Source organism: Austrofundulus limnaeus, unplaced genomic scaffold (assembly GCF_001266775.1).
Source record: "Austrofundulus limnaeus strain Quisiro unplaced genomic scaffold, Austrofundulus_limnaeus-1.0 Scaffold2, whole genome shotgun sequence".
In the NCBI taxonomy this organism is placed as follows: Eukaryota; Metazoa; Chordata; class Actinopteri; order Cyprinodontiformes; family Rivulidae; genus Austrofundulus; species Austrofundulus limnaeus.
Window position 1 is genome coordinate 6470396 of NW_013952404.1, and position 12033 is coordinate 6482428.

The window sequence follows — 12033 nt, forward strand, 5'->3', positions numbered from 1 at the left end:
GGAACCGTCTGATGGGGGAACGTGGCTCGACCTAACACCGGTCTCTGTTTAATGGYGGATGAAATAAAGAAAGTGGCGGTATTTTATTTACTTTGAGCAAGCGAACGTCGTGTTCACAAGATAATTAATCCACCAGATAATTCAGAGGAGGTCTGTTCGGTAAATTTTACTCCAGGAGCTGCGAGGCTTGTTTTCAAGCTTCAGACTGAACTGAAGCAGCGGCTGCTGACGTCATTACGCTGTTGCGCGATGCTGCGTTCAGGACAAACTTGGAAAACTCACCACTCTTATGCCAATACGGTCGCAATGATGCATTTAGGTACCGAAATGGAATTGCATGAACATTCACATGGTGGTTATGTAATACAGCGAATCGATAATAAAAAAAATCTGCGTCGACAAATTTACATGATCGACGTCATCGATTATTTCAACTAATCGGTGCAGCCCTATTTGAATGTAAGGTTTTCCAACAGATCAAGCTTAGACTGAACTGTCAGAATAAAATTAACTGATTGTGTTTTCTGTCATTCTTTAGATTCCAGCTTAACTTTTACTGGTCTTCCTGAAGGTTCCCCAGATGCTCTACAAATATAAAAGGAGTTTGGATTTCAAAGCCATTGTTCTGTAAATAGTTCTTATTTCAATTTCATCACTTTGCAGACACAAGTTTCCACCTTCTGTCCCACTAACTTCTTTAAAAAGATGCTCCATGTTATTTTAAACGTTAAGACTTAAAACATCAAAATTATTTTAATTTTTTTTTATCTAAAGTGAGTCTTAGAAAAAATATGGAAAAAATGTTAATATATAATCTTATAGAGCAACTTCAGATTTTTTCCCAGAACTGTWTGTTGACTCCTTCACATTACTGTACATTAATGGGTTGCAATTTATCATTTATTGTATGAAGTTAAGCCAAATGTCTCTTCTGTTTCTCAAGAATCATTTTTCTCAGAAGTTTAAYACAAAATCTGCCTTTTTAGACAGACATAGTTGGAATCTGTCCAAACTACTTTTTGTAAAGCTGTCATGTAAACAGTGCTGCTGAGGAAAAAAAAAATCACATCAAATTTCATATATGTGATCATATAACAAGAAATAACTTCTAGAAGTTTATAAATAACTTTAGTGCTCCTTATAAACCCTGCTTTTTCTTCCTGAAAATGGTTCAAGAAAAAAAAAATCATGTCATTCCACTTTATTTGCATAACCCTGTCCTGCTTAAAGCAGGGGAGTCACCAAGTGATCCCAAAATTAGCATGCTGTCACCTTCACTGTCTCTTCTGTCATTCAGATAAACAGGCAGCTGTGCAGACGTATGAACCCATTTCCCATCAGCTGCATGCAGAAATGTTAATCAGGAAGCATCACGCAGCTTCAGTTCTCTCCCACCGCCTAACTGACACGTATTTAAATCACTTTCATGTGCCCTTTTTATAGAGATGAAAACACACGAGTGACGGAAAGTGTCATCGTCAGCATGTTTGTTTTTAAAATGCATGGGGGGGGGGGGGTGTAAATAAAGCTAAAATTTGCAAACAAACTAAATGCACACATAAGCCATTTCTCTGGCGTCCAGCCAGGAGTTAGATGGGAAATAAAAGCATTTATAATTAATTTGACTGCATAGGCAAAGACATAAATAATGTGAAAGATGTGAGTAAAATCTTTAAATATAAGACATACATCTTTTCTAGTTGTCTGTTTGCACATTCAGAGGAATTTCTCTCATCCACAGGCATGCCAAGGCAAATTCTATTCCGCTTATTTTTTATGTATCTGTGTAATAATTTTCAGTACAAATAAAACTTTAATTTCTTTGCTTTAGCTTTTTGGATGCCTCGGTTTTAGTGTTTGGATGGGCGAGACATCTCTATTGATGAGGAAACAGTGCCCCCCTGTGGCTCCTGTGGGGAAGTGACCACTAAGAGGAACGATAACCAAACACTTACTTTCGAAATTAAAGATAAAGCCGATTGAATCGGAACATGAAACTTCAAGAACATCGTTTGCCTTATCTTAAACAAATATTCTGATAGAGCTATCAACATTCAGAGCCACTCTGGCAACCAAGATAGTAGGTAAACGCTCACACAGAGGCATGATGAAACACACATGTAACAGCGATTAAACATCACTGCTGTGTTGGTGGACTGAACATGAAGACAGACATCTGGAGTTCAAAGGCGAGGGCTGAATAAAAACCAACAAATCCWCTTCAAATGCACACAGACTTATAAATCAGTGCATCAAATGATGCCCTTGAGTCCACAAGTATAAAATCCAACACAGAGCAGCACGTTTTCCACAAAAAAATATTTTATTCTCTGCAAAGGAGGCATCAGGAGCATCGGTGTGTGTGTGTGTGTGTGTGTGTCCTATGGCTTTGTGTACAGAGTTCCTGCAGAAGACTAAATTCACAGAACAAGCCCTTGGGTGAACTGCGAGCTCCACCCATGTTGATCGAGGAGGAATGTTTTTGAGGCGGCTACTCTGCAGCTGTTACAGAACACGCTCTTCTTAAGCAGTGAGCACAGTGTTTGAGCTTCAAGTGTGAGAGAGGGGGCGTCAGGGTGGGGGGATGCTACTGCACACGTATGAGAGGAGCAGTGTGCGACCCCTGCAAGGCAGTGACAGAAAATCTGCAGAAATCAAGCAAACTCCTCTGTGATGTGACAGAAACGTAATGCTGCTGACATTTTAGATTACAAATGTTATTTTGGAGGAAAACCTAGTAAAAAAAAAAAGCCCTAAATTGTTTTTTGTTTCAGAATCCTTAATCGTCGTCGATTTTGCCCTTTTGCGGCACCTGAAGGAGTTTTATTCATTTTAATGCAGCCTGGAGAAAAACCTGAATGCTGTCAACGCCTCATTGTTTTAATGCTCCATTGTTTTTGATAAACTAGTGGAAGAACTGACATTCTACACATGGGCACAGTCTAGTAAGCCATCCTCACACAAGAATGCGCAGATTCGTCCCAGATTTCAATTCATCTGCTACTTGGTTCGGGACAACTTGACTCATCTACGCACAATAGAATGTACAAAATTTGGCAGACAGCGTGATTATATTGTTCGCATTGAGCCTCTGCTGTAATCCCAGGCTGTCAACATTCCATCATAGCAGCAGTTTGTGGTTACGATTGTTTACAGAAACACTTTGGATTGGCTGCTGCCTCTCGCGTGTGGAGAGAAAAGATCTTATATTTGGTATAATCTCTGGATGCTGCTGAGAATGTGCCCAGGTTCGACAGTGAACAAATCGCTGGATCAGACTCAGGCTGGGATAAAGCTAACAAACAGCACAGAATGAGCTTGATAGCAAGCAGGTGTTTTTCTAAACCCACCAATGTCGTCTTAAACCGCGAGCGAGCCTCAGCTAAACTAGGAAAGCGGGTCATATAATTATAGCAGCACCAGTGAGGAGTCGCTGTGTTCCCATACATTCATTGTGAAACCCTGTGACCTTGTTTTCGTTCCCGTGTTGACTCTGTCAGCATTTTTCGGTGGTGGGACAAGATCATAAAAGGGGGTTTTTGGGTGAGATGATGCAAGCACAGTCCAACCCACCCTCACATGTATTCACACATGCACTCTCACGCACATTACATAGGAAGGAGAAAAATATATTAACATTTGCATTAGAAAAACATTAAAAGGGACACAGTGTAGTAAAATACCACTTGTGTTAGAATCCATGTGGGCTGTCGTTTTCTTATGATCTGTATGTAAAACTATCTCGTCTTTACCTTCAACAAAATATATATATATATATATATATTCAAATTTTAGTAAAAACATTCCCACTGTTTGTTGGGATTTGAGGCACTGGAGTTTGTCTCTGTACACAAAAAGCTCCTGAAGTTTGATTGGTGAATGGAAGCCACTTTAAGTGAGTTGGATTCGGATGCCTTTAATAGCTGACGGCCAAGAGGAGCAGATGGGGAGTTTTAAACCCCAAGTTTCTCCTGGCTTTTCTCCCAGCCAACAGTCCAGCTGTCTGGCTCTGTGGAAACTTTGTCACTTTTTTAAATTCTCAACTAAACCTGATCAACCTTGTTTGCTGGAGTCAAATTCAGCTCATTCCTTGAATCATTGCAGTTTTACAGCAACCTGATGGAAGCCCAGCAGGTACTGGGTGGGACAGCTGAAACAGTTTTTCATTCTAAAGGAGTCCATACATTTCTTGTTCAGTTGTGCTCCTCGTTGTTTATCACAGTAGCCATCCAAATAGCCAAAAAGGCTCTCAGTTTGCCATGTTCAGTTTTCACAGTAAATGAACATACTTGTTTCCAAGGCGGGCTTACACAAACAAAGGAAAGCACAAAATGATCGGAACAGGTTCCCAGCACGTTCCGGTTTTCCTCTTCGCTCAGTCCACCGGGCCCTGGAAGATGAGCTTGGACCAGCCCTGAGTCGGGCTGAGCTGAGTGGCGCAGAAGGGGCAGGCGGTGTGGAAGGCGTGGGTGCCATGGGGAAGAGGGATCTCCGACCAGTACTTGACCGACTTCTCCGAGCACACGTGTCCGCACGGCACGAAGGCGTGCGTGGGAGCGCCGGTATCCACGTAGAACGCTGGCTCGCAGCCCAGCCACAGCGGGACGTAGGGACCCACCACTCGGCACATGGGACACTCCCGCTGATTGTTGGGCTCCTGCTCTGAGCGGTGACCCCAGTTGTGGTAGCCATGCACGTGGCCGCATGCCAAGTAGACCCAAGGCTGCTTGTCCTCTAGAGACGAGAGGACTCGACTGCGCTGCATGCTGGGAAATGCCAGGGTATTAAGACCTACGGGGCACTGGGGCCGTGCAGCATTGATCTCCTGCCTCAGAGCCTCCAGGTGCTTCTGGGTGGGAGTGTGAAAGAGACCCTCAGCGGTGCGCCATAACAAAGTGGCGCCACACAAATCCACCAGGGAGCCGTCCTGCAGGATGTTACTCTCATTCTCCACCTGTGAAGGGCAGAAATACTCAGCAAATACCGCTCGTTTCATGTAGTCTGCTGTAAACGTGTACTGCATGTTTGAAACTACTGACCAGTTTTCCAGGTGTTTGTGCTGAGCGGGTCTCCCTCAGCGTATACACATCTCCACAAACAGAGATCTCTCTCCACACGCCGGGCTTGGACTCTTCCGTGAACCCCCCCTTAGGGTGCATTACCAGCACCCCATTGGTTGTTAGGCCATCCATGTGACCATCGGGGTTTTTCCACTTTGCAGCTTTTTCCTGCAGAAAAAGAAAGAACAAAAGTTATTTTCTTTTTATCTAAAGGATTAAAAACTAAAAAGAACTAAACTTGTAATCTTACAGAGATACCGTAGAACCACTGTGGTACACTAACTAGTAATTACCCCCAGAAAGATGTTTTTGGAGGAGTCGAACCCAGCTGCGTAGATGCGAGCAGTGTAGGGCGGGTTGCGTTCACACACAACTCTGCAGGCAAAGCGGGAGATGGTGCTCTGTGTGATCGGYGTCTCCTCTCCCTCCGGGCCTCCTGCTACTGTATCAGTAACCACAAAGTCTATGGGACTCTCAGTGGAACGTCCAATCTGCAAAAAAGTATGAGTAATCCATCATCATACTAAACAATACATCTTTTACTGTCACAAGATGATGAGCTTCTTCTCAATTTYCAGACATTCAAGTTTGATTGTGAAATGTTTGAAAAAAAAAAAAAACATGACTTTTTATTACTAAATGTTATTTCAAAGCAGCTGAATCACAGTACAGCTTCCTATTTTAGAACTGAGACCAGTTTGTGTAGAAATGAAAAATTGTTTTAAAACCAGCTTATATTGCATTCAGTTATTATACAATATTAAACACTGCAAGTTAACCCTGCTTTAAAGATTTCAGGACCAGAGAAGGCTGTAGCAATACTGTACTGTATTGTGCTTTTTTCTGCTTTTTTTACTTGAGTTACATCTCATAAAATTTGTTTAATGTAAATGACAGTAGATGTTGTCACTAGCTTTTGCAAACACAAATATTCTTCCCTTTTTAGCTGCAAAGAGACAGCTTGAGAAACCAGCAGTGAATTCAGAAATAAATAAAATACGTTACTATATCCATGAAGTGAAACATCCCCCCAGTTACTGTATTTCTAAGATGCTATTTAACCCAGCAACATGACTGACCAGTAAGTTAAGTGACTGCAGTCCTTTTTAAAAAACATTTTTGCCATCATGTTCAAAAACCTCTCACTTTAATATTCTGTTTCTACACATTTACTTTTAACATTGACATATACTAAAGTAAAAAAAAAACACTCCTCAGTCTGAACAGGGACTAAAAAGTATTTCCTACTTTCATTTCCTCTTTTTTCTCTTTACATTTCCCAAAGTCTTATTTTTGAGCAGTTTTCTACTCTTCAGTGTGTTTTAGTGTTACTCACAAACACTTTGAGAGGATATATGGCTGAATGCAGAGCACGTTTCCATCTTATCACTTACTGTTCTTATATTCAGATTATCAATACAGACAGAAACAAGCTGACAGCACAGACAAGACTCGCACTAACTGAAGAAGTGTAAGGTTCAGGGAGGGAAACTATTTTGTTTTAAACAAAAATACAACTTTTTAAAAATACTTAAAGGGGACCTATTATGCAAAATTCACTTTTTAAAGGTTTTTTTTACTCAACTTTGGGTACGTACTTCTTAAAAAAACTGTCCTAGGACCAAAAAAATGCACTCAGGAGCATATTTACTGTGAGTAAATGTATTTTTAATGTATATTAATGACAAGTTTTATACTTCCTACATTTTGTGATGTCACAAGCCGTACGACAAACCATCGCATCCTGCGTTCAGCCCCTCACCTAGCAACCCCAGGTGAGGCTCCACCGCCTCAGTATAAAGAGCCGTCACGGTTGCTGTTGTGCAATGCGCAGCTCAATTCACAACAAGCCTCCAATAGGACAATGGGTAGAGTGTTGGACCAGAGAGCAGGAGACCAGGTTTGAGACCGGCACGGACACAATTTAATTATTTATTTTTGTTCGTTAAGAACACGTTTTCTCATGTACCTCTATTATTTAGCTTATTAAAGCCTTGCTAAAGCCTATTTGTTTGAGTTTCGGAGGTATTTTGACCTCTGCTGCTCCCTGCTCTGGTAACAGCATGCAGAGTGAGCGCAGAGCAGAGGAGGGGGAGAAAAAAAAAGCTGTGACCACGACTCTGCCTCTGGGTCTGACTCAGGGTCTCATATATACGGTTGTACAACGGAGCTTCTGCTATTATTAACCATGCTAACGCTGGCTTTGGAGGGCGGAGTTAATGGCTGTGTCCAAAACGGCAGGACGGGTCCTCCGGAGGACCCAGACTCCCCGGTCTCGGAGGGCCGGGTCCTTGGTAGACCGGGAAGACCGGAAAAAAAGAGTCTGTGGATTTGGACGGTCTAGCCTCCCCTCCTTACCCCGGCGTACGTCTTGTCACCTAGCAACTGTGACGACGCTAAACAAGCAATCTTAAATCAAAACTAGAAAAATATCAATACATTAGCATTATTAATATCACAAAACTATGAAATTAACTTAAAGGTAACATTTGAAGAACTAATTGACCCGCTGTGGGTTCATGTTTATTTCGCGTTTTTTATGACGAAAAAATAATATTTAAAAACATGTCCATACAAATGATAAAAGTATTAGAATTACAACCGCTAATTTTTTTTAATTTTTAAATCACCATATTTTTATTTAAAATGTATTCTTTTCTCTCGCTTCGTCCGCCATTACTAGCTTAAAAAAAAATCTCCGGTCGGGCCGCAATGCATTATGGGATATGCTGGGCCGGGAAGGATCCATCGGACCTGTCCTTCGATTCGGGGAAAAAGGACGTATTTGTCGGACGCATCGGAGGAGTCTTCCGTTTTGGACGTCCTTCGTCGCGGCGCTGTGACGTATGCGGCCGACAAAGTCGACCTTCGGAGGACCCGTCCTGCCGTTTTGGACACAGCCAATGTCAACAGATTTTTGGAGGGCATTACCAACAGAGCTCATTAACATAAACAGCTCTTCTGAACAGATGTCAGAACAGGCAGAACTAGAAAATGGGAAATTTTATTATCTGAGAATTATTTTTGCATTAAATTGAATGAACATGGTCTGGATAGCCCACAGACATACCATAAAAATTTCTAGGACCTATAATTGGTCTCCTTTAAGTTTTTGTTGTAAAAAAAAATCCAAAGGTTTTAAATTGTTGGTTAGGAATAGGATCATGTGCTTTGTCATGTAGAATACTAAACTGCATACATACTGTATTTGTAAATACTGAAATGTAAAAAATAAAAAAAGCTTAAAGGCTAAATTTAAAGCAATTTTAATCAGCTATTTTCAGCTCTATTTTATTTGCCTTTATTTAACCAGGCAAATCTCATTGCAAATCTCTTTTGCAAGGGAGGCCTGGGCCTGAAGGCAGTCTAACACGCATGTTTCTGTCTGTGGGAGGAAACCGGAGTTCCCAGAGAAAACCCACACAAACATAAGAAGAACAAGCAAACTCCACACAGAAAGACCCCAGGTCCGACCCAGGGATCAAACCCAGGACATTCTTRCTGTGAGGCATCAGTGCTAACCACTGAGCCATCATGCGGTCAGACAACAAAATTCTATTGAAGCTGGATTGAAAGTAAGGATTAGTTGAGGATTTTTTTTTAAAGATTTGGAAGTATTCTTCTAACACTTAACTGTATAAATGAACTGATATTTACCTGAAACATGTCTGTGTCTTTATCATGGCTGTACTCCACCACCACCGTCTGGTGCCTGGACAGTGTGTAGGAGATGCTGTGTTGGCCTTTACAGTTCACAGCCTGGAAYAGGACAACGCTTTAATAACATATCACACATTGTGAAACAATATAATAAAGACATTAACACTTTACTTGTGTAAAAATAAAGACAGAGCAACCAAGTTTTAGTGAATTCTCAAGATAATCCTCTTGTTAATGGCTTTAACGTGCAAACAATCTGCCACTGGGTCGTAAACAGGAACTTAAATACAAAACGTCTCACACAATCAGTGTGTGTTAAATTCAACACAAAGACAAAACTAACCTCTCCGTGTAGACATAAAACAAAGAAATGGTGAAGTCACATCCTGAGATTCAACAGCACCAATGGCTCTTGTTAGCAGAAAATATAAAACTGTGTAGCAATTCTTTATTATTGTGTTACCTTAAACCATACAACATAGCTGGAATTCTTGAAAAAACAAAAGTCACACTCCCATGACTGTGACCATTAACTGCCCACTGGCCTCAAGTTAGCACAACTTTGCCTACCAGCTGTTCCATATGACCTCTCCTAAACACTTCACCACACATACCATCACCATCCAGGTCTTATCTGCAAATTCCACTTTCCAAAACATCCTCTGACTGTCACGTGCAGCAGGGAAAGAGGGAGAGTGAAAGTGGGTCATGAGAGCTGCCACGCTCTGCTGTAACACCAGAGACAGACGGGGACAAATGTCATCATCGTTGCATGCAGATCTCTCGACTGTGCTGCTACAAAACAAATGATGCTCCAACTGTTCAGCAGCTAAAATAACTGATAACACACTCCAAACAGAGAGATATTTGAATATATACGCCTAGAATCAAAGTGAAACAGTTCTGAACTGAAGGACGACAAAGACCATCATGGGAGCTCCTGATTATCTGTCATGAACAACAGAGTGTGCACAGACACGTGAGYGTTCCCTCTCAGCCACCGGGCATTYTCAGTTCATTCGTAGGCTGCACATCAAGGGAGCGAGAGTGGGCTGTAAAATGAGACAGATTGTTTTTTCTTCACACGACTCCTTTAGTGTTTGATATATTTAATCACTATTGCATTTACAAACTGGCTCACCACCCTGTTTGTCTCTACGAGTTATTTCTGACCATGTGTCCAGCTGAGACAGGAGGGGGCAGGCCTACTGCACCAACCTCATCCTCAGTTCAAGCCCTTTAATCCCAGGCCTGGCAACAGGGTGGCAAAGAGGAACAGCAGTGAAAGAGGAAGAAAGTCGCAGCAGTTCCTGTTATGGAAAAAAGTTGTTTATTGTTTTAATATGCCACATTCAACGCAGCACAGTTCTCTGAAAAATAACATTTATTCCCTGCAGCCCAGGATTCAGATAAGTGTTGATGTCTCTGTCAGARAAAAAGCTCCAAGGAGTTAAGTTACACAAGGTGACAGTCACCTGAACTTGAGGGCCTTTGGTCACGAACCAGTAACTAATGTTTAAAAGAACAGCAGAGGTGAGCTGCTCCCTGTTTAGCAGTTTTGCTTGGGAACCAATAAGAATGCAGGAAGGCATGTATGTTATGCTTGCTCGCTGGTGTGAAGAGAAGCACAATGAGGCCCAGCTTGGAACTACAGTTACCCAACTGGAAACGCTAACACAAAGGTCTGCCAACAATAACGCAAAATGTGCAGCGGAAGTTTCCATCAGCTACTGAGTTCATCAAAAAGTCACTTTGCCAGGTTTGCCTTTAGCCGTAAATCCTCTTTTCTGTCTGTTTACTGTATTTTGAGTCAAATGAACTTTAAACATCCAAAAAACACTCATCGCTCGGTTCTTGTTGTTACAAATTTCCCTGTCTTTCTGATTTTGTTTTTGTTCAACATGTGCATCAAAAAACAGGCAGGCAAGTCTTTATTCCCACACAGAGTGAGTTCATTAAATTGCTAATTCATCCTTTTGTTCTGTACCTTGCTATCCTGGGGTGTGTTGAGGATGTGCACAGAGCTGGGCTTAACACCATTGGCTTTGGTCCTCTTGTATAGCGCAAATCTGCTTTTCCGTCTACCCCGATCTCCGTTGGGCAGGGAGCCATTGTACCTGTCACAGAATGGGGGTTGGGGTGGAGAGAAGGGCAGCAAATTCACTTTTAATGTTTTTTTTTTCTGGATGAAAAGGCAAACAGCATTTTTATGGCTGAAAAGAGATGTGTGTAATGAGATTTACAAGCAAAATTCTTGTAATCTTGTAAAAAATACACATGGAGATTTAGAAACATTCGTGTTTTGAAAGGGAGCTTTTCCACCCATTACATCACTGGCAATCTAATACACTACATTAGTAATCTAAGCGCCACCTCGGATAATGTCTCTTATTACATAATGCACTCCAGGGCTGTYGATTTCAGTGAGCTTTAACTGTGAACTACAGTGATTTTTAAGCTCTGTGTCTCAAGCAGGAGCAGACTGAGGAATAGGGGTGTCCCGATCCGATATTGATATCGGATATCGGTCCGATATCAGCCAAAAAACGAGTATCGGATTTTATCGGCCTGCATAAAAAATTTCCAATATAAGCGCTCCGATATTAGCAGTCCGTTCCAGCAGTCCACTGACTCCGCTCCAGTGCTTCTATCCAGCAGCGCTTGGATCTAGCATGCAGCGCTCACGTGATCACAACAACATGCTGCGCTAACAAGTTAGCAAGAATATCAGCAGAACTTTCTATTTTCATCAGAAACAGAGTTGCAGCTAAGTGCAAAGTTGTTACGCACAAGTTTTCCATGGGAACACAGAACCATGAACGTTTTAAACCGGAGCGACAACTACTCTCCACCCTGGCAGCAGCTTTGAGGTTCGGCTCGGTTCAGCCTCGGTCCAAAACTCTCTCCATTCCAACCGAGCAGAACCTCCTCTCACTCCGGTGGTTCTAGCGGGCAGAAGCRAGGACAGCACGCTTTTTACGGTTTTGGCATCAGCAGAATGTTGCCCGTGGATTATCTCTTGATGGACAGAAGAAAGGAGAGCGTAGCTTTTGTTTTGGAATACGAGCGACATGACGAAAGCAGTGATAAAAACTGCTCCCTGCAGGAGAGAAAGGCTGATCTCCACATGATGCTCAGACTGTAGAAGGTGTTAATAATTAACTGACTGATTCTTAATATTTATTTTTGCTCTTGTTTGTAGAGTGATGTTTAATCTATTTACAYACTTGTTTTAGTGAAGATTAAGTGCAATGAATTTATTCATTCATCCCTAAGAAATGTGAATTGCTGCTAAGTTGCATACAGGTCCTAC

The 12033-nt window shown here is 41.8% G+C and overlaps 1 protein-coding gene across 1 annotated transcript in view; it reads right to left on the bottom strand.

Moving 5' to 3' along the window:
- Positions 1-1186: 1186 nt before the first annotated feature.
- peli2 (pellino E3 ubiquitin protein ligase family member 2) overlaps positions 1187-12033 on the bottom strand; it is a 16699-nt gene continuing 5852 nt past the window's right edge. Inside the window, exons 2-6 of the mRNA XM_014013222.1 lie at positions 10708-10837; positions 8718-8819; positions 5354-5551; positions 5040-5228; positions 1187-4954 (exon numbers count right to left, since the gene is read on the bottom strand). Of these exons, the coding sequence (XP_013868676.1) occupies positions 4376-4954; positions 5040-5228; positions 5354-5551; positions 8718-8819; positions 10708-10837 (1198 nt within the window). The 3' untranslated portion in view covers positions 1187-4375. The remainder of the gene's footprint in view (positions 4955-5039; positions 5229-5353; positions 5552-8717; positions 8820-10707; positions 10838-12033) is intronic.